The sequence below is a fragment of the Myotis davidii genome, unplaced genomic scaffold (assembly GCF_000327345.1).
Source record: "Myotis davidii unplaced genomic scaffold, ASM32734v1 scaffold242, whole genome shotgun sequence".
NCBI lineage: Eukaryota > Metazoa > Chordata > Mammalia > Chiroptera > Vespertilionidae > Myotis > Myotis davidii.
Genome location: NW_006295821.1, coordinates 2,974,722 through 2,995,725, shown reverse-complemented (window position 1 = coordinate 2,995,725; position 21,004 = coordinate 2,974,722). Strand labels below are relative to the sequence as shown.

General features: G+C 40.9%; 1 protein-coding gene across 1 annotated transcript in view; it reads left to right on the top strand.

Moving 5' to 3' along the window:
* The window catches only part of MYO16 (myosin XVI), a 439,204-nt gene that overhangs the window by 369,802 nt on the left and 48,398 nt on the right, over nt 1-21,004 (top strand). The window contains exon 34 of the mRNA XM_006770695.2: nt 19,143-19,301. Coding sequence (XP_006770758.1) covers nt 19,143-19,301 — 159 coding nt within the window. The remainder of the gene's footprint in view (nt 1-19,142; nt 19,302-21,004) is intronic.

The window sequence follows — 21,004 nt, the reverse complement described above, 5'->3', positions numbered from 1 at the left end:
AATATATATATGTATGTATTTAAATTGTCTCATAACTTTCTGATACTGTGCATCCTTAGTTTATAAGATCTAGATAGGTAGTTAAAATGATGTCAACAAAAATAATGTGTAATGTTTCTTTGCATTTAGTAGCTGATTATTAAATACTTAGTGAAAAACTTAGTTAAAAAACAGCAATTTGACATATAAATATATTTGATAGATTTAGCCCTTTGGCATTTTTACTTAAGCATTGCTTAAGCTAAGTGGAAATTACTATTAATTTCAAATATTTTATTTTATTGCATAAATATTTTGAATAAGAATGGAGATTTTAAGTCAGAGCATTATATAAACAATTTTTTTTACAATATATTATTTTCATTCTGTAGGGCCATTTGTTTAAAAAGGAATTCTTTTTAAAGTTGGCTAAATAGAAAATTTTAACATTTACAAAAGTAGAAAGAATAGATTAACGAATTTTGTCCATGGCCAAGCCTATTTTATCTTTTCTCTTCCCAGTTCCCTCATCCACTATTGGATTATTTTGAAGTACATCTCAATGACAAATCAATTTATTAATAAATGCTTATAAATATTTTATTATAGAAGTCCTTTAGAAAAAAAGTAAGATTTATTATTAAGTCACTATTTATTACAGTGAGATCTTTGGTGAGCCTTTCATATCTCAGCCATTTCCCTAACTTCATCATTATTCTAAAGATGCCCAAGCCCACATCTCTAGCCCTGCTCCAAACTCTGGATCACCTGTTTATCTTCCTCTGTTCATCTTCACCTGAATGGCCCAAACACATCTCATACTCCACCAGGGCTAAGTTAACTCATTACCCTTTCTCTAACTCCGTCCCACTCTGTAAACTGTCAATCTTTCCTCAGAACCTGTGCTTTGTTCTAGTAAAAAAAAAATCCCACAAAACAAACAAACTAACAAAAACGCACATGATGCTATTGCTCAAGACAGAAGCCTACCTCTAGAAGCCATGGCATCACTTTTTCATGACAGAGACAAAATAATTCTCCGGGGTTAGCTTTCCCCCAAAACAACACTCCCCTGCAAAATGTTCCACATAGGCTTTGAGACACAAACCCAGACATGGGCCGCTGGTGCAGACTACCCCTTCTATTACCACCCAAACAGTGTAGAGTTCTAAGTATTGCATCTAAACAGACTTAGGTATGGAAGATCAATGTTCCCAAAGACATACAATTGCCTCTTAAATTAGCATTCTCTGAGGTTTAGGTGTTTCTCTGACAAATTAAGTACAGTTACTTATTCATTGTTTAGTATCAAGAAGAAGAATGCTTAAAACTCACTGAAATATCAAGGAAATACTGGCAGTAATCTATGGCTTGTTCAAGGAAAGTGTTTGTAAATTGCCATGCTCTGCTCCTGTGCTTGAGACAGAACTTTCTGCACTGTCTTCATTGAATCGCTGACACATTCTAATGAGACTGCAGAATAAGAAACTGGTCTGCCTTATGCAAATCTTGCCATCCCATAATGGGATGCAGAGCTTGACATCCCGTAGGCTTCTAGCTTATACACGGGCTCTATTAGCACTATATGCGGCGCAGAGCTGTTAATCTTTCTCACTCCCTGCAAGCTTTTCTCTCCATGGTGATTTATATGTAGGGGGTGGTGGCCTGAGGCTTCATGAAAATTATAAAGGGCGTGGACAGAACAAGCACATAGTTTACTGATGTGTTGCTGTCTGCATTCCTTCTTCACATAAACTCTCCTTCCCGTGAAAGTGAGGCATTCCTCTGCATTCTGGAACCATTTTGAATCAACACTAAATTCCCCTCATTTTCCAAATGAGTAAGTCCTTTGGGAAGACAAGCTTAATATCCCCAGAGAAGCAAGTTCCTCATTTATCACTAAGTGAATTGGGTAAGGATGAGCCTGCTAAAGTTTCTTTTCTTGTCATGTTAATGAACCTGGCCTTTGAAGTAAGGAGAATGTATCTGTGTGTGAGAAAAGGCTATTTTCACCAAGTTCTTGATCCCTGTGCAGTAACAGAGAGTACCTACATTTGAAACTTGCAACTATACAGTGGTTCTAATTCCCCAAATATCCCATAGAAACAATATTTCATTTATCTCCACTTAGAAGTAAGCTTTCAATTTTAATAAAGTGATCATTAGCCAAATTCAGAGCACAAAGCTCTTTGTCTTTCATATTAATTGGATGTTTCTAAAATGAGTTTTTGATTTTTGAATGTTTGTGAATGTTTTGAATGTTTATGACAATTTTCTCATAATTTATAGCACCTTCTCCCTATAAATACCCAGGAATTCACACAGGGAAATTGTGCAACCGGGGGCCTGTAAATGGGACTTGCATTAACTTGTAGAGCTAATTCCCAATAAGCCTTCGTTTAATGTAAACACAGGGCCTGTTCCAGGGAATCCAAAAAAAACAAGAAAGAAATCTGGCTGTCACAGACAGTGTAGGAGACAGACGTGTTCATCAATGAGTGAAATTCTAATGGAGGAGAGAAGCTTTAGTCCAGAGGTCGTAAACTATTAGTGGGTCCAGGTTTGAGCTCCAAGTGGCCCCTGAACCCCATCAGATGTGTACACATGGTATCCTCAGCGGCCCGTGAGAGTCTAGGAAAGTCTGGTTGAGCAGACAGGTGAGCAGGAAGAGCAATGAATAATAACAAGTGGATGGAGTTCTCCAAGTGCAGAAGTAGAATTGACATGGCAGCCAGAAGAACCAGAGTGGGATAAGACATGCAGATTCAGTGTACATGATCCTTTTAGGATACAGCTGTGAATGTTGAGGGAAAAAGGGAGAGAAGAGAAGGCACTACTTGCCTTGCATGGAATCAGAGCAGGATAAGCTTTCTGCCTGGGAGCTCCATGACGAGACCCTGAATGATCTCCGTTTGTTTCTCTTCCTCACCTGGGAATTCAGTATTAACTTATAGGATCTCTGCTATAAAGAGTACAAAAAGCCAGAGGAGGAAAATGAACCAAAAGGATAGTGGTAATTCGAGGTATGAGCATGTGACCTCATATATACTCAGAAATGCTAAGGAGCATTTATTAATGGTAGTGTGTTCATAATATTAACAGCTAGTATTTGTAAGTGACTCTTTTCTGTTGGTGAAACATATTGACATCTCTTTCCTCCCCAAATCCTTCCCTCTCTGTGAGGCAAGTGAAGCAGGTGAGCCCCTTTTACTAATGAGCAATCTGAGACTTTAAGGGATTAAGTGATTTTCCTATAATCACAGAAACTAATGAGTCCCAGAGTCAGGAATCAACCATGTCTCCTTTTTCCCAAACCCTGGATTCTTTGTGTCATGTTATTCTCATTCTTCAAGCACGATTAATTTTTTTCAAATGATATCAACTCTCAGAAAGTAATTCTCTTCTGAAGTCAAACATAAAGTCATTACCAGGAAAAGATGTGGGATAAAACTCTTTTTTCCTCTGTTGTAGATGTTCCTGAGGGACATGCATGCACAGTTTTTAGCTAAGAGGATTTTTTTTTTTGTGCTTCTCCACCTTTTCCTTCTCTGTCCTCAGTTCTTTACAAAACTCTTTCTACTCACCCGTCTCACAAAGTGTCCTTTCTAATGCCAGGGGCTGACAGCACACATTTTGGGCCAGCATAATTCCTCCCATTCAAAACCATTGGGTTTTTTGATTTTTCTAAGGTTTTGCCAGGAAACGGAGTGGCCAATTACTGATAAACACACACTAAAGTTGTATTCACTTGCAAAGTGCTCATCTTTCCTTAAGGAAGCATTTAACTCTGCATGATGTAAGCCTCCATCATATTTGCGGGGCATCATATGCCTGCTCAGGACCACCAGAAAGGAAAGGTGTGATGATCCCTCACCTTGTACCAGAGACCATGCTAAGAACCACACCGATGGTCAGCAGTGAGAAAGGCACACACTCTAAAAAGCCCTGGTCTTCTGTCTCTACAGCAATTTTCAAAAAATTAAGGCAGAAATTTGCTATTTTTTAAAGTATGTGAATATGGACACAGAGATGTAGATAATGGCATAGGGAGAAACATGGCTGAATTAAAAAAATAGTGCCAGGCCCCTCTCATGACTATGGCACTTCCACTAGGCCATGCTGCCTCATTATCCTTTGAAACCCAGGAGCGAAACCAAGCAGAGATGTGACAATTAAATATTTAGATCAGCCTAATCAAAAAGTTACCCTTCGAAGAGTATGAATTATCTTGGGAAATTACCTTAGCATATTGGCTGTGAAACTGCAGTCTCTAGCATGCCAGTCATACCAGAGATATGTATCTTGCATAAATAGTTCATCGTTTTCGAGATGAGCCAAATGTGGCAAAGAAGCCATCACAACTGGGATGTTCTACACTGCATTGTCAGCAGGAGAAGAATCTATCATACCTGGAATTCTGAAATAAAGAGACGGTCTTTTCAGAAATGGAGTATCTTTCATAGCCAGTAAATATTTTTCATACTACCAACCCATTAAAGCAAGCAGCTATTGTGTAGTTTGGGTCTCTATACTGGATTGTGAATTAAACTCCCACTGGGGGCTCCAAAGAGAAGCCCAATGCTTTATCCTCTCAGCCACTCAGCAGCTCTCCTTAAGCAAGTTAATAAAGACCTTCCTGACTATCTGCATCTCATTATTGCCACATAATACAATATCCTGGGGTTTTCTTCCTTTTGTACAGAAATGCTTAGAAGCGACATGGTGTGTGGAATGTTTTCCCAAAGATCGGCTGGATTGGTGCCATGTTCTCTCTCTCCTTAAGGGGACTGAAAAAGAAAAACCTATTTCTTAATTACCTACCGGTGTTTAGGTGCTTTATGGCGCCTTGAATCATTTTGATGATTAATCTTCAGATTAGCCTAGAAAAATTTCGCACCACTGGAGAGCTAGCTATATTCATTATTACTTTACCCATTCCATGAGCCAACAGCAGTCACCTAGCATCGCTGTATGTGACGCTTCTCGCGTCTTCTTCTACTCTGGTTTTTACTTGTTTTTCTGGTTTCTCCTGGAAACCTTCAATATTTGTATTTACGCAAATTTTCAATTACTGAGAGTTGCACCTTAAGAGTGCATGTTAATTGTAATGAGACAATAAACAGCAATCTCATTCACTTTGCTTCCCACAAGGATGACTAGGTTCTGTAATAGGCAGGGCTCCACAATGGCAGGCAGGAGCTGGATCCGAGATTACACAGATGTGCAGGGGAACAGTCACTGTACCACGACACCTGAGAAGTTATGCATTACCCAAAGTCCCTGGAAAAAAAAAACAACACAATAAAAGAGCTTCTTCACACCCAAAATTCTGGCTCATGATCAAACATACTCTTCCAAAAGAAATGTCCATTGTAAAGAAAGAAAGAATCAGCATTTACCCAATGGGTATATCAGGGTATTTCCCAGGCAAATACCCCTGATTTGGATTTTTTGTTTTATTATTCTGCTTTGATGTGGAGAGATGGATGATCCACAAAGAAGTGAAAGAGAAAAGACTAGAGCAAAGAAATGGGTGAAAACTATCACTGTGCAGGTATTTCCATATCATCACAACAACAACAACAAAAAACAAAGCTCCCACCTGTTAAATTATTCCTAAAATCACACTTATTGGTTGGAGTTATATTTGCTTAATTCCAGTTCTCAACTGAGATTACCAACTGGCTGGGCTGAGACTGGCTTTAACAGAAGGACGGAGGGGACATAGAGGAGAACAAATGACTAATTTAAAGTCGGGCAGCCCCCATACCACTTCTACCCATTCACACATTCTTTCTTAATTAAAGAACCAATACCCAACAGCAGATCCCACACAGAAAAGAATATTTATTGTTTTTTTATTTTTATGAAGATTGTGTTGGTCCTATTTTGTCTCGGTATTTAACCATTTTCATATATAGCTAATAATAGAGCCCCTCTTGAGTTTTTAATAGACACATTGCTTTAAGAATAACTACTGCAGTCCTTAAGAAAACTGTAATGTACGTTGCTCCATTTTAGGGACATTTGCTTGTGCTGTAGTTGTAACACGCTGTTCTCAAGCTTCCTGGTCATCCCCCATCTCCACCACAAAAACAGCACAACTAGAGATTTTAATTGAATCACTAAAGCTTTAATTGTTAGCATTAAATTCACTAATGTAGTTGTAACTATGTGGTGGTGGTGGTGGTGGGGGTTCTTTCATTCACTTACTCAGACTTGAAATCGAGTGTAGTTTACAGAGGCTGGGATAGTGACACGGGACAGAGGCACTGTGCTTTATGTATGGTGATGAGGGATCATAAACATGTCTTTTTAATCTGAGGATCATTAGGAAACCCAGTGATAGGGTCCAGTTGCTCATCAGAGAGCACTTCCATTGCTGTGGGGATTGAATACATTCTAAGAACCCTCGGTAATGATTTTAGAAAAATATGTTCCACTTTCCAGATAATAAAATCAATCTATGACACAGCCCTAAGACAGGCAGTTTTTTTGTGTATTTTTTTTTCAGGGCTTAAAAACTCAGAGATTAACTTCAGGCAAAATGGTTAAACTGGCAAGAAGATTTTGTATTACTGGTTGCTATTTGCCTCACATTTTCAGAGGTTTGGAAAAATCATTAAATAAGAAGAACAAGCTTTATTTATTTACTCATTTATTCAAAAAAATGCACTGAGGATCTATTTTGTGCCTGGCGTGAAACTAAGCTGTTGGATTTTTAAAATAAAGTGTGGGGTCTGCTCATAAGCAGCTCACAGCAGGGAGGCACGAGAAGCCCAGTGTATCCAGGCAGCGAGAAACAGTTTTTACGTGAAGATATTATTTGGGATTCACAAAAGGCTACTTACCCTTAATGCTTGGGAAAGGCTGCACCGTTATTCCATTCTTTCCACTCTCTTTCATTTTCAAATGCTTATGGTGACCATCTGAATTGATTTTTCCACCCCATAAATATGTTCTTTGAAACGCTGGTCCAGAAGCTAGGATTTATATGGAGGGATGGAGGGAAATGAGACTAAAGCAACAGGAGAGAAAGCACCAGGACGGGAGGCCCCCTCCCTCATGCTAGAGGCCAGTGTGTGGTCCATCCTGCACTATGATTCACTCAAGGGCATGATGACATAATCAAGGTCTGTTTTGGAATAACTACACCAGGGTCCATGGGAAGGATTTTTCTATATTCACTCACATGTAAACATACTTACTTTAGCAGTGATGAATGAGAAATGATTAGTTGTGGAACCCATGAGAAGGGGAACCCCAGCACTTGCCTGGCCATTTGGTGGTTGCTTCCTGTGGTGAAATGAGAATCCCCTTGAGACACAGGGTTAGCCCTCCCTACAGTGTCCCAGCTGTTCAGCCTTTCTGAGTAACTGACATCGGCGCTGTGATATGTCATTGCAATAGCTCAAGGGCCATTCAGTCACATGTGCGTGTGATCTGGAGGCACAAGGATTTAGTCACGCCAACCAGTCTACCTCTAGTAAAGGGCACTCTCATAGGAGCTATCAAAGAAACAGTGCAGGTGGCTTGAGGAGAATTTTGACAAGAATTTAAGCCTTCATAGATATTTTTAATTTATTATGTAAGGCCTCGGAGCTGCTGGCTAGTAGCCAGCCAATGCGGGCAGGTGGGGTTGTTCTACAGAGGGGCAGGGTTGCCACTACACTGTTGTTAAAATATTGAAATATCTTTTTTTTATTGCTTAAAGTATTACAAAGGGTATTACGTATGTGTCTATTTTTCCCCCCCGCCCTTGACAGTCCCCTATCCTCCCCTATCCCTCAGTGTCTTATGTCCATTGGTTATGCTTATATGCATGCATACAAGTCCTTTGGTTGATCTCTTGCCCTGCAACCCTCCCCAGCCTTCCCGCTGCAGTTTGACAATCTGTTTGAGGCAGCTCGATGCCAGTTAGAATTGCCTGCTCCCCTGAGCTCTGCAAGGTTCCCATCGCCCACTCCATCACCTTGGGTGTCCTGGCCCCAGGCCTGCCCAGTTTCTTCTCAGTTAAATGTTGACAAGGCAAGAGGTGTAGGGTGTACGTCTCCCATCTGTTCTGCTGGGTCCTGGCCTGTGCCCTTTGATTATTAAATATTTTAGGTAGGTACATTTTGTAATTAGTTCTGAACAAGGATTTTGAAAAGACTCAATGTACACCATTGCTTTTTGTTTTTTTAAAATTTTTGCTGATTTTACTGGTTCTCTCTGACCTGCTGCAACTGCATCTGTGAAAGTCATGCTAACAATTGGAGCTTTACTGTCTTGTATGACACAGAAGTGATTCAACCCAAACTCTAGCTGTGCTGAGGTTTATGTGGTGGAGATAGAGGATAGCCAGAAGGCACTAGAACAGCATGCTACAACTGGAGTATCAGCTAATGTCCCTGATCTGGAGCAACTGTGGATGACATATTTTTTAAAGGAGTCCAGTAGTTATTCTTAAAGCAACTAATCTGTTAAAAATCCAAGAGGGGCTCCATTAATTGAAGTGGTGAAATACCAAGAAACAAAATAGAGTCAATGCAATTCTCATGAAAATAAATACATACTTTTTTCTTCTAAAGGGAGCACTGATGGTTTATCTAAGAAAGGATGAAGTGTTACGGGGCTACCCCGTGTTGGTATTTTCAGATGATAGATGTCACTAGCTTACCATCTATTTGATGCCATGCAGGTGTCTCAAATACCGAATGCTCCCCATGAAAGAGCAGGCATATCCTTTTCTTCACCTTTGCTTTCTGGAGCAAGTAGAGGGGAACCATGTACCTAAAGCAAATGCTCCCGAGACCAACAACGCTGCCCTGCAGGAGTTGCGTCCTAGGACTCCTGGGTTTACGTTACCCTGGCATTTAGGAAACGTAAAAATAACAGGAATATAAATAACCGCATGACCTATGAAATTATACATGAGGAATGGGTTCCCGGGCCAGGCCAGCTTGCTGTTTAGGTGTTACATATTCAGCTAATTATAGGAAAGGCAAGCTACGCAAGTACAGGGAAAGGAGAAGAATTGGTGTGTGGTGGTGTTTTTCCATTATGGCAAGGACAGGATAGACGGGCACAAAAGATCTGATTAGTGGAATTTAAAAGAACATTGGCACAGCATAATTTTCTATGCATTTTTGGGTCCTGAAACCCTTATTTATACTGACAGTCATTTTTTAGCTTTACTATCAATACCTTCTTCCCTGCTCAGCGCATATGTTGTTGAAGATATCACTCTATTTCCTGCTTCAGTTGGTGTCTTCTAGCCTCTCCTGGGACTTGGCAGGGAAGTGGGTGGCAGGAGCTAAGAGGAGGGGACAGGGAAGCATTTCCATCCTACCCTACTTGAGCCAGAGCAAGTGTTTGTGGCACTTTCTGCCATGGAAGAGTGTTTAAGACACCAGTTCAAGGGGAATTTTGATCTACTAAAGAGTGGAGATTTCATAAGGGCTTATTAAAAAGGAGGAAGGAATGCTGGGGACCAGCTCTAGCCTTTTAAGGTTAGCAGCATGTAGAGCAATTCTGTTTCCTCCACCCTTTCCAACGGCCGCAGTGTCATAGGAACTGATTAGTTAAGAAACAGAAAAAATACAACCTTGAAATATAACTATTGTAGAAAGCTGCTGTGTCACAGGAGTAAATGCATGGGAACCTCGTGTTCTGTTGCCAGAAGCCCTCTGTGGATACATTTCTGCAACTATTAGCAAAGGGATGATAATGGTGGATTCACCCGGTCAATTACGTTTGTGCTGTACAGAAAACAGGGCGCACCTTTCATAAACGTATGCATCTCCCCTTTAACTATGCAGCCCTTACTCACATCGTGTATCTCATTACACAACCCGGCATGTGAAATCGCTTCTTATTTGACTTTAGGATCAGCCCTGTGCCTATGTGGATGCTTACACTTGACCTTTGTCTTTCTCTAGGCCCTAGGCTCTAGGGGCAATATGCCAGATGTTTAGAGTATGCTTTCCTGTATAAGAAAAGGTTTAATTCATTTTGCTATAGCAGAATGCAGGGGTGGGGGTAGGGCTTAGGAGTAATACTGAATTCCTTATTTGTATTTCTTCCCCATGTACAATAATAACGGGATCTAAAAAAAATCAGAGATTTAAAGTGCATTGATTGTTCATTGTATCACAAACTAGATTTTTCCCAACACAAACTAGATGCCGATTTGGGGTCTAAGGGATCCTACCCAAATTTAATTGCACACCATTTATGTCTAGCGGTAAGCACAGTCTAGCTGTGACGCCCACATTTTAGAAATGAGAACTTGAGAAGTAGCAGGGCCATGCCAGCCACCTCTCTCAGCGCTTGTACTTTTCCTTAATGCCAAATAGGAAAAAACAAGCACATTCCCTCCGTGCAATAGCCTTTCTGAAGAGGAATTTTCCTATAGACTTGCAGGATGAATTATAGCCAGCGTGAGTAATGAGTTTAAAATGTATTTTCACATTTTTTATGCCTTGCGTGGCCCCTCTCAGTGCTTGAAATCAGTCAAACAGCTATAGTTTGTTTTTCTCCTGCACGACTGAAACCTGGATCCTAGCTTATATGTTTCCAAAATACACTCTAAAATTATCTCAAGTTAAGGTAACTAAGAGAGAAATGTTTTAAAGCAGTCTTCTTAAAGAAACACTCAATTGCTCATTCCTTCCTCCTTCTCCTTGACCTTTCTGTGGCATTTGGTACTGTCAGCCTCCCTCTGCCTGCCGTGCAAAGCCCTTCGCTTCTGCCACTCCCCCAGCCGCCCCACGCGCCCCCGCCTCATGCCTGCACCTGCCTGTTTGTATCCACTATCACTTATGCGTCACCTTCTGCCTCCTTACTCATAGGAACGTCACTTTTCCTGGAAGAAAGCCTCCCTGTTGGGAGATGCCTAAGTCTCTCCTAGACATTTTCATTTCTGTCCTAATATCTGCTCTTGTTCAAATAACTGCCACAAAGTTTAACCCATGTGATTTCAGAGTCAGCAGCTCCAAACTCATCCTCATCTCCTGGCACCTGACTGGTCCTGACTTAACTCCCTGTCCCTCAACTCAAAAGGATCTTTAACTTGGCCCCTCCCTGACTCCCCCGTCCTGCCCATGCCCTAGTCTAAATTCTCACCGCTTTTCAGTTTCTAATCTCTCCTTGAGGCTAATCCAGCTACCAGTATTTTGCTAGATTAATAACTTTTTTAAATAGTCTTTTTCATGCCACGCCCTTACTCTAAATACTGCCTGGAGGTCACTCATGTGATTCCACATAAACTCCCCCAGCTCAGGGCAGAGCTGTGGCAGAGCCAGCCTTCTCTCTCTCCTGGGCATGCTCCGTCCTGACTCTCTCGCTTTACACTTTTTACTCCCCTTCCCCTTCCTCTCCACATTCTGTCTGTGCTTCAAAATTCAGTGTTTTCTCCTGCCCAGGCCCCAAAGGCTCATCTGGCTATTGCATCCCCTCCCCACCATGGATTCCTGGGACATTTTGCACAGTTTTTGGTTCAGCCCCTGGTCTTCTAATGCCTTAGCATTTGCAGAGCAGGCGTCACGAAGACAACCAGCTTTAAGTTGAGTCACCACCCAGAAACCTGAGAAAAGGCACCCATTAAAATGTACCCTGGACATCCCTCCCACACATGTTGGCATATTATGTGTCAAAGGCTTTAACACACAGACAACAACAACAGCAACAACAAACATTAACTCAACTGAGTAGGACACAATCCTGCAATGATTATTCTGAATAATTCTTTCCTAAATCCTCAAGAGCAATGTACAGTCATTGCTGGTGCCTCTTCTTGCACTCATTAGTTTGAACCATAAATTCCTGTCATTATTGTGTCTTATCGCCCCTCTACATGTAAGCATTTGGGGGATCTTTTTTGTTTTGTTTTGTTGTAGATATACATCTCTACAAGCATGTAGTTCAATCTTAGTTTAAAATTTAGACTGTGTAGGACTTAATAAGTACTTGTTGAATCCATAGAGAGGTCTCCTAGTTTGGAGAAAGAATGTGGTTGGCTCATGGCTCATCACTCCTCTTTTCTGTATTCAGCTCTCACATGTCACCCAGAGCGGCCACTGGCTCAAGGACATCTGTTTCCCAGAGATGGACTAGCCACTATGCCCTTTGATGTGGAGTGAGTAGTTCACTCAGTCGCTCACTGTCCTCATCCTGTATCAGTAGCTGGCCCACGCTTGTGCAAGGAAACTTCTCTCCCCCTAGTACGGAGCGTCTCCCCTCCCCTGTAGAATGTTTGCAGTCATTCTGCAAGAGAAATTCTTCTCCTTAGCCTTCGTCTTACCTCTCTTCTCCCCCAAGAAAATCCTACCTCCGTTCCCTCTCCTACACACATGTTCTTACATGAACTTTTGCACACCTTTCATATCAGGGTAAACTTAAAAAAAAAAAAAAACAGTTCTGTGACTGGTGAGGAGTTAGGCCTTTCCTACCTGGACATTGCCCTGAGGAAATGCATAAAGCAATGGATCACGGTGTAATGAGAGCCAAAGGCTATGTTGCCTTGTAGCCTTATTCAGTGATTTCATGCACTCTTCTCCCAGTGAGTGCTAAGACCTTATACCTGGGACAGTTTCTGTTTATTTTTCCAGATATTTAAGGTTATGCAATTGGGAGGAGGAGGGACTTCTTTAAGAAAAATAATAAAAAATGACAAAAATTTAGGGATTAAAGTGGACATTTATTTAAAAGGAGAAAATAAATCAAAGCAAATGACGCATTATTCAGTGCCTAGAACAGTGTCTATACATAGCAGATGCTCAATAAATGCAGGGTGCCCACAAAAATATATATACACACTTTGAATAATGATTCCAATGGGTTATATCTGAAAAGAAAGAAACATTGGAATTAATTATTCAGAGTGTGTATATACATTTTGGGGACACTCTATATTTGTTGAAAGAGAGAAAACTTAATAATAAATAAACTATTGCAATTACATTACTATAAAAATTTTGACAGAAAAAAGCTGTCAGATATGCAAATGTTAACTGTGCACTCATTACCCTCTCCCTCTTGGGCCTTTGAAGTGGCTTTTGCTAGTCAGGGAGCGTCTGGAACTTCCACTCACTAGACTCCTGGTCAACCCACCACTGCCTATCTCCAGCCTGCAAGATTCCAGAGACAACATTTACTCTATTGATTGCAGTTTTCTAACATTAGAGATTGTTAAGTCATGTAAAGTAAGATTTTACAAACTTACATATGTATGGATCTTGCATATTGGTAGGAAAGTAATCAAATGTTTATCAATGGGAATAAGGGAGGACAATACTGAAGACGTGAATCCCCACATTGCTGCCAGGATATTTCTATCTGTATGTCTTTTCTTCCACATGTTAACACTCTGAGGGAGAAGGAGCAGCTCTAGCCCTTTGAATAAGTAGAGAAATCTCACCTCACATAATGGGATATTTCCCTTACCTTGTAATTTTAAATAAGTAGAGATTAGAAATCAAAGGTTTATTATTAACAATGGAAATCCTTTCATATGTTCCCAATAATCACATGTGAATGGGGCAAAATTATTACTGTGATACATGATTTCTCCACAGTCATTCACATGAATTTTTCATTTAGTAAACTTTCAATTATTTTAGTTACAAAAAGTGTAATTCCTTTCAGAAAAGGAAATTTCTATAGCAGTGTTGTTGTAATGATTTATTCATTCTTTTCTTCCCCTCTTTCTTTAAAAAATATGTGTTGCACACAGGCTGTGGGCAGGCACTGTTCTAGGCAGTGACATTGCATTTCAGCTCATGGTGCCCACATTCCACAGGGAGGAGACAGAAAACAAACAAACAATTAAATTAAATGTGTCCCACAGTGAGAAGGACTCCGTAGAAAAAACAAACAGGAAGTGGGAGCAGGAATGGACCTGGGACAGGGAGAGGGTGCTGTTTTCTAGAAGGAGGTCTGGAAGGCCTTTCTGCTAGGGGAGGTTTGAGCAGAGTCCCCATGCACCATAGAGAGAAGACAAAGCTGAGTGAGGGATACAGGGGTGACGTGTAGTTGGGAGCAGGGAATCAAAGTATGGAGGGTCTCTCAGTTTCAGGAAACATTTGCATCTTAATCCGAAGTAAATGAGCAACCAGTGGAGAGACTGGAGTGGGGAAATGAAGTGATCTGACTTAGGTCTTACAATGGGCTTTCTCAGCCTCAGCACTATTGACATTCTGGGCCAGATAATTCCTTGTCGTCCGGGAGGGAATGTTCTATACATTGTAGGGTGTTTTGTAGCATCCCTGCTGTCTACCCACTAGATGCCAGTAGTGTCCCCCTCCCCCAGTGTGACAACCAGACATTGCCAAATGTTGCTCAGAGGTGGGAGGGTGGGGAAGGGTGTGGTGGCAATATCACCTCCTATAGAAAACCACAGTTTCAAAGGATCACGCCCACCCAAGCAGGATATTTTAGTTCTATAAAGACTAAAACAGGACAACTGATTTTTTTTTGTATTCACATTTAGAGATTTGCTCAAACTCTCTCACTAGATTAAAATTTAACTTAAAATGTGCCTTCTGCACTTGCTTGTATTTAATAGCCCTATCCTAATGTAAGGCCAAGACTATCTTTGAGTCAATCTCAATGTGATTTATTTCTCCCATACCTGTAAAAACAACACTAGGCAGGGCCACAGAGAAATCCTGTGTATAGGCTGGGAGAAACCAGCATGGGTATTTGAATCAACCATGGGTATTTGAATCATACCTGACCGAAGGATGCCCTGAGTGACACAAACCACTGATTTCACAAGATGTAGAGATGGAGAAATGACTCAGACATACCTTAAATCATCATTCAGGATCTTATAGTTCTCACTTCTCTACTTGTTTGCTTAGATTCCTTGAGAATCTCAAATATTTCCTTTTGGTGTGACCGACTTTTCTTCACCCTCAAAACCCTGAAAGCCACTGCTTGAGGCATGAACAAACTTGATGACTTTGTTTGCTCTGTATTATTCCTTTGAAAAGTCTCCATAAAATATGCATCTTGTGTGTGCACTTTTATAACCAAGGCTTTTTCAGATTTAATGCCTACGTCCTCTTGATTTGTCATTGTTATAATTTCTTCAGTGCTTACGTACAGGGTAATGGGCATACTTTTGACAAGGGACATTGCAGCCATTCATGCTCTAAACTGACACTTTACAACAAAATCAAATTATTGAGAATTTCTGCAACTTACCCACATTGTGACTGAATCGAGATATTAACAAGTTTGGGCGCAGATGCTTTTATGTGTTTGAATCTAACTTGGAGTAGGGTGTTTGTGAGCTAAGGCTGACACAGAATTTACTATGCTAAGAATCCTCTAGTTAAACTTAATGAGTAAGGATAACCCCAGAGTGAGGACACATATATTGATGTTGCAACTCTATTTCAGTGGCTCAAGTACAACTTTTCAGATCTGAGTTCATTACCACTGAGGATGGGTGATAAAGTCACAGAAAGGAAGTTACCTTATCCTCTTACACCAGCACATGAAATAAGGAGGGAAGACTTTACATAAGGGGTCAGGCACAGGAATGAGTGTGGGTGGATGGTGGAGCCCTTCATGCCTTAGTCTGAATTCATCTGCAACCCTAACTAATTGTGAAATGTTTGCATGTAGATTAACCTCCACAAGCCTCAATGACCTCATCTTGAAAATAGGCATGATAGTGACAGCTCTTCAGAATTGTTAGGAAAATAAGAGCTAAGTGAAGTATCACATCTAGCAGGGATTAGAACATAATAAACATCAGGAGATGGTAATTATTATAAAAGCAATGTGAATAATAATCATTAGGCTGGCCATTAATTCTTAGCTTACATTAAGAAAGACATTCCCTTATTCCAATCCAGAGCCACCCTTGAGTAGACATATGCTTTTAATATAAGCATAGAAAGAAAACCTTAGTAGATAATGTAAGGGTCACAGTTTATTGTGACAAATTTAAAAACATTTATTGGCATCCTAGCTGGTTTGGCTCAGTGGATGCAGCTTCGTCTGAGAACTGAAGGCTCCAGGGTTTGATTCAGGTCAAGGGGACATACCTTGAGGGTGAGAGGCAATCAATCCACATGTCTCTCTCACATGGATGTTTCTCTCTGTGTCTCTCCCCCTCCCTTCCACTCTCTCTAAAAAAAGTCAATGGAAAAATATCTTCGGGTGAGGATTAACAAAAAATAAATAAAAATTAAAAATAATCAAAAATAAGAACATCTATTGGCTACAATTTTACCTGCTGGTCTGAAATGTGAAAAGATTTTTTAAACTTTACTAGCAAAAGTGGAGGTTTTGACTATAATTTAAATATATCAGTTGTTGATGAGATAGGAATTAGTTATGAGGAAAGCTCGCATCAAATACTCATGCCGAGACACAGTGTCTCAGAGGGTTGAGTCTTGTAGCACCACACGTAAGAGGACTGTCCCCGTTTACCCACGGAGGTTCTCCCTACTTCATACCCTTTTGTCATAACCTCCCTCTGCACTGAGGACCAAAGCTAAACTCTGCCTGCCTGCCGTGGCCTCACCAGCCCTGGGTGATAGGCATGCCCTCCTTTCTCACCTACCCTTTGCTTCCACGTGCCCAACTCCTTAGTAGCTGGTTTCTTGGAAAAGGTGAGCTCTTTTGTGTTTGAGACCTTTAGACATGGGGGAGGTTGTCTATCAACACAGTTGCTTGTTTTCCTCCTTTTTCTCTGAGCCTCACTGCAACTTCCTAGGTATGTTTTCCTGATCCATGCTTTCCGTAAATGTTGGCCTCCTACCCCTACTTCCCAGTAAGTTTTCTACCCAGCTGGGATTTCACCACTTTTAATTATCTACTGTGTCTTTGCTTGTTTGTCTGTTGTCAAACTGGCCAGTAAGCTCCGAGCTGCCTATGATGTTCATTATTGTATCTCCAGCACTTGGAGGGAGGGTGTTGGGCACATAGTGGGCACTCAATAAACAACTGAATTAAAGAAATGGAAAAAGATTAGTCTTAAAGAGAAATAAAAGTTGGTGAATGTCTGTATCTTGAAGCGACTTTAAAATAAAACTTGATTTACTAACTTTCCAAAGACTAAAAAGGAACAATGACCAAATAGAGTTGACCAAATTGAATAGATATTCTTTCAGTTACAGCCTTCTTGGCGATTGCTTATTGTCAAGAGCTGAGATCACCCAACCTTAAGGGCATCATTGTTCTTATGCACATTGGCTTGACCAAAGCCTTTTTAAGTATAAGGAGTCAGGAGCTGCAATGGTTCCCTGGATCATTGAAATATAAAGGCTTCTCCTTGATTTTCAAAGACCTGTTCATTTTGCCTTCATTCTAACTGTCTAGCATTTTCTACTCTAAACCTTAACACACCTTCCTGTTTAGGCAGCGGGATTCCTCCTTGTACTGGACATTATTTACTGGTACATGAGTGGCCACTGCACTGTGGGTGATCTGAACAAGATCCTCACTGGAGGGTAAGGAAGAGGCAGGGTTGTTGAGTGGAGAGCACATTCCAGGCAGAGGGAATGCATAGACCAAAGCACTGAGATGCGAGTCGATATAGAGCAGTTGGGAAAATGCCCATCCGGGAAAATGGCCTGTAGTGCTCTTGAGGATGAGTCTCAGGGGCAAGGGGAGAGAATGTCCAGGAGGAAGAGTTAGACAGGATCGAGCTAAGCTCTAGAGGGCTGCCTGGTTTGCCTCCTTCCTTCTTCGTTTCCTTCCTCTCTCCCTCCCTCTTATATCCCTCCTTATTTTCCCTGTTTCCTTCCTTGGGATTTAAACAGCAATTCATTGAAATGACATAGCCTAATTTTTTTTTCTCGTGAAAAACAAAACCCGAACAATTGTCAGAATACACAGATTAAAGTTCTATTCTACCTCTTTCCACCTGCATGACTGTGAGTGACCTTAACTCCCTTTTCAGCAATACAGGGATAGCCTCTCTGCCTATTGAAGTCCTGGTTATGGGGATCGTGGCTGATAAACTCTTCTTCCCCATGTAAAGTATAAAAAGCAAATTATGACTTTGAATAATTTGTTAGCCTAAAACTTCAGACAGGCCTAACTATAGACAGCCATAATCTACTGTGTACCAACAGACAAAGAACAGAGAGAGCATGGATATCCTTAATGTCAAGCAATAATCTCCAAGTAAGTTGGAGTTTTTTGAGGTCCCTGGGGAAGCAAGAGCCAATCCCTATATGCCTGGCCAATCTGGAAGGGGAACCTGACTTTGGGGATGGGAGGGGTTGGGGAGAGCCGGTCTGACACCACGATGACAAACGTGCTTCATTTGTTCAATCTCGTAGACCCTGCCTAAGGATGATACTATCCTTATGTCAACATCAACCTCAGTTAGACATTGTTTCAAACCTTAGTGTTTGTTATATTTTACTTTATTATTAATACATAGTTTTAAAAAATCCTTATTGGGCTTTTTAGCCTAATTTGGACAATGATTTCTATGTTTGCATATCTAAGAGCATTCAACTTGAGACATACAATAACATGTAAGTAATTTTGTCAGGGTCTAGAATAAAGAGGTAAGGATTTGAAGTTTAATATTCCTAAGGATAATAACACATTTTACACTTATATTGAAAATATATTTCTTATTTTATTCCAAAGCTGTAAGATTGCTTCAGCTCTGCTCAGTTTAATAATTCAGAAACTGAATTCAAAGACATAATTATTGCCATACTTTTAGGAAATGGATTTCTCAAATGGTCAGCGCTATAACAATAAGTGACATATGACATCAAAAATTCCTTATAGACATGTTTGAAAATAACAAATTATCAGATTTATTTTCACCACTTAGTTTAACAATGTTTGTTAAATAACCATACCCTTTTATGTAATGATGTTTACTTTGATTTTATATTAGTTCACACACACTCCACCCATGCTTTTGTTCCGGCCCTCCGGTCCAGTTTAAGAACCCATTGTGGCCCTCGAGTCAAAAAGTTTGCCCACCCCTGGTATAGGCCATTGTGTTTAACAATGCTTTGGCAAAATTTGAAAAATATTTTGTAGGCCATAAATTTGGATAAGTATTGTTACTGAGTTATCATTTTAAATGTAATTAATGATTTGATAAGTTCATTATTCCATTTCAGTATTTTATTCAACATATTCAGTCTACTTTAACAGAAAAGAATAATCACTTCTAAAATTTATTTTAGGTTTTGAAACTAACATGAACCTGACCAGCCGAGATGATCCCGGTACATCAGAGATCGGACCAGAGACTCAAGATAGAAACGCAAATAACCATGGGATTCAATTATCTAATTCACTCTGTAGTGCTGTCGCTACTGAAAATGGCAATTCCGTCTCAAATGGTAAGCACATCTTAAACTCAGTACTAAATAGATAAATTTTAAATTGTATCAACTCCAAATTTTAAATTGAAGAACGGATTTAAAACATAAAAATGAAGTAGGCTTAAAAACTGGAAAACAGTAGCTAAGTGGTTAAAGCGTTAGCCCATGGACCAAATAGTTAAGGGTTTGATTACCGGTCAAAGGCATGTACCTAGGCTGCAGGTTGGATCCCTGGCCTCTGTAGGAGTGAGTGTCAGAGGCAACCAATCCATGTGCCGCTCTTGCATTGATGTTTCTCTCCCCCTCCTTCCTTGCCACTCTCTAAAAATCAATGGAAAAAATATCCTCGGGTGAAGATTAACAATAATAAAAAAAAATAGAATATAAACTATGAAACATCTCTGTGGGGCATATTGACAACACATTATAGGATAAATCACAGAATAAAATCATTTTCAGTATTAAATGACTTTTCAGAAATATTTATGGAGAATTTGATCTATGAGAACCAGCATAAAATGAGACTTATACTGAGCAGAAGGAGTTAAATTACTCTTTTTCTTCTCATACCTAAAAAGTATGAAGGGAAAATAATATCGAAGGCATGGTAAACACCAAACTGGCTTTAAGTGTTTAATTGGATTATATTAATGTATCATTTGGAAATTGGCTTCACTGTATGTATCCAAACGTTTCCTAATAGTAGCTTAAACAAATAACTTATTTCTCTCACACATAAAAGAGCCCCAGGGCTTCTAATAATGGTTAATGAAAAGATTCAGTCCAACCCATTTCTGAGAATATCCAAAAACATGTCAAATAGAAATGTTCAAATTTGTTTAATCTGATCCACTGCACTAGAAATCTAAGGCAGTGAAACACTGGAAGGGAATGAAAAAGTGAGTAAGAAATGCAATGGAAGCCAAGCAAAGAACCCCATATAGTCCAAGCTTTTCTCCAAGGGATGTTTGGGGCACTCGCCTTGTGCAGAGAAGACTGGGCTGTGCTTCTGACTGCCTCCTGGGATCGAGGGGCCAGACTAAGTCTGGAGTCTGCCAAGGTCAGGGGGTGGGGCCTTGAAGTGTCCATCCTAAGGATCAGTTGAATCAGAATCAGGAACCACATCACCTATGAATCATCTCAATCCAACCTCAAGGACTGATATGATCTACAGGTACCTGAGACAAAACAATTTTATATATATACACTAGGGGCCCGGTGCACGAAATTTGTGCACTGGGTGTGTGTGGGGGGGAGTGTCCCTCAGCCCAGCCTGCCCCCTCTCACATACTGGGAGCCCTCAGGCGTTGACCCCCATCACCCTCCAATTGCAGGATCAGCCCCTTGCCCAGGCCTGATGCCTCTGGCACAGGCATCAGGCCTGGGCAGGGGATCCTCATTTCCCCCCATCACTGGCTCTGCCCCCCACCCAGGCCTGATGCCTCTGGCCCAGGCGTCAGGGCTGGGCAGGGGACCCCCAGCCCCCTCCGATCGCTGGCTCTGCCCCTTGCCCAGGCCTGATGCCTCCGCCAGAGGCGTTGACCCCATCACCCTCCAATCGCAGGATCAGCCCCCTGCCCAGGCCTGACGCCTCTGACAGAGGGGACCCTCATTTCCCCCCATCACTGGTTCTGCCCCCAGCCCAGGCCTGATGCCTCTGGCCCAGGCATCAGGCCTGGGCAGGGGACCCCCAGACCCCTCCGATTGCTGGCTCTGCCCCT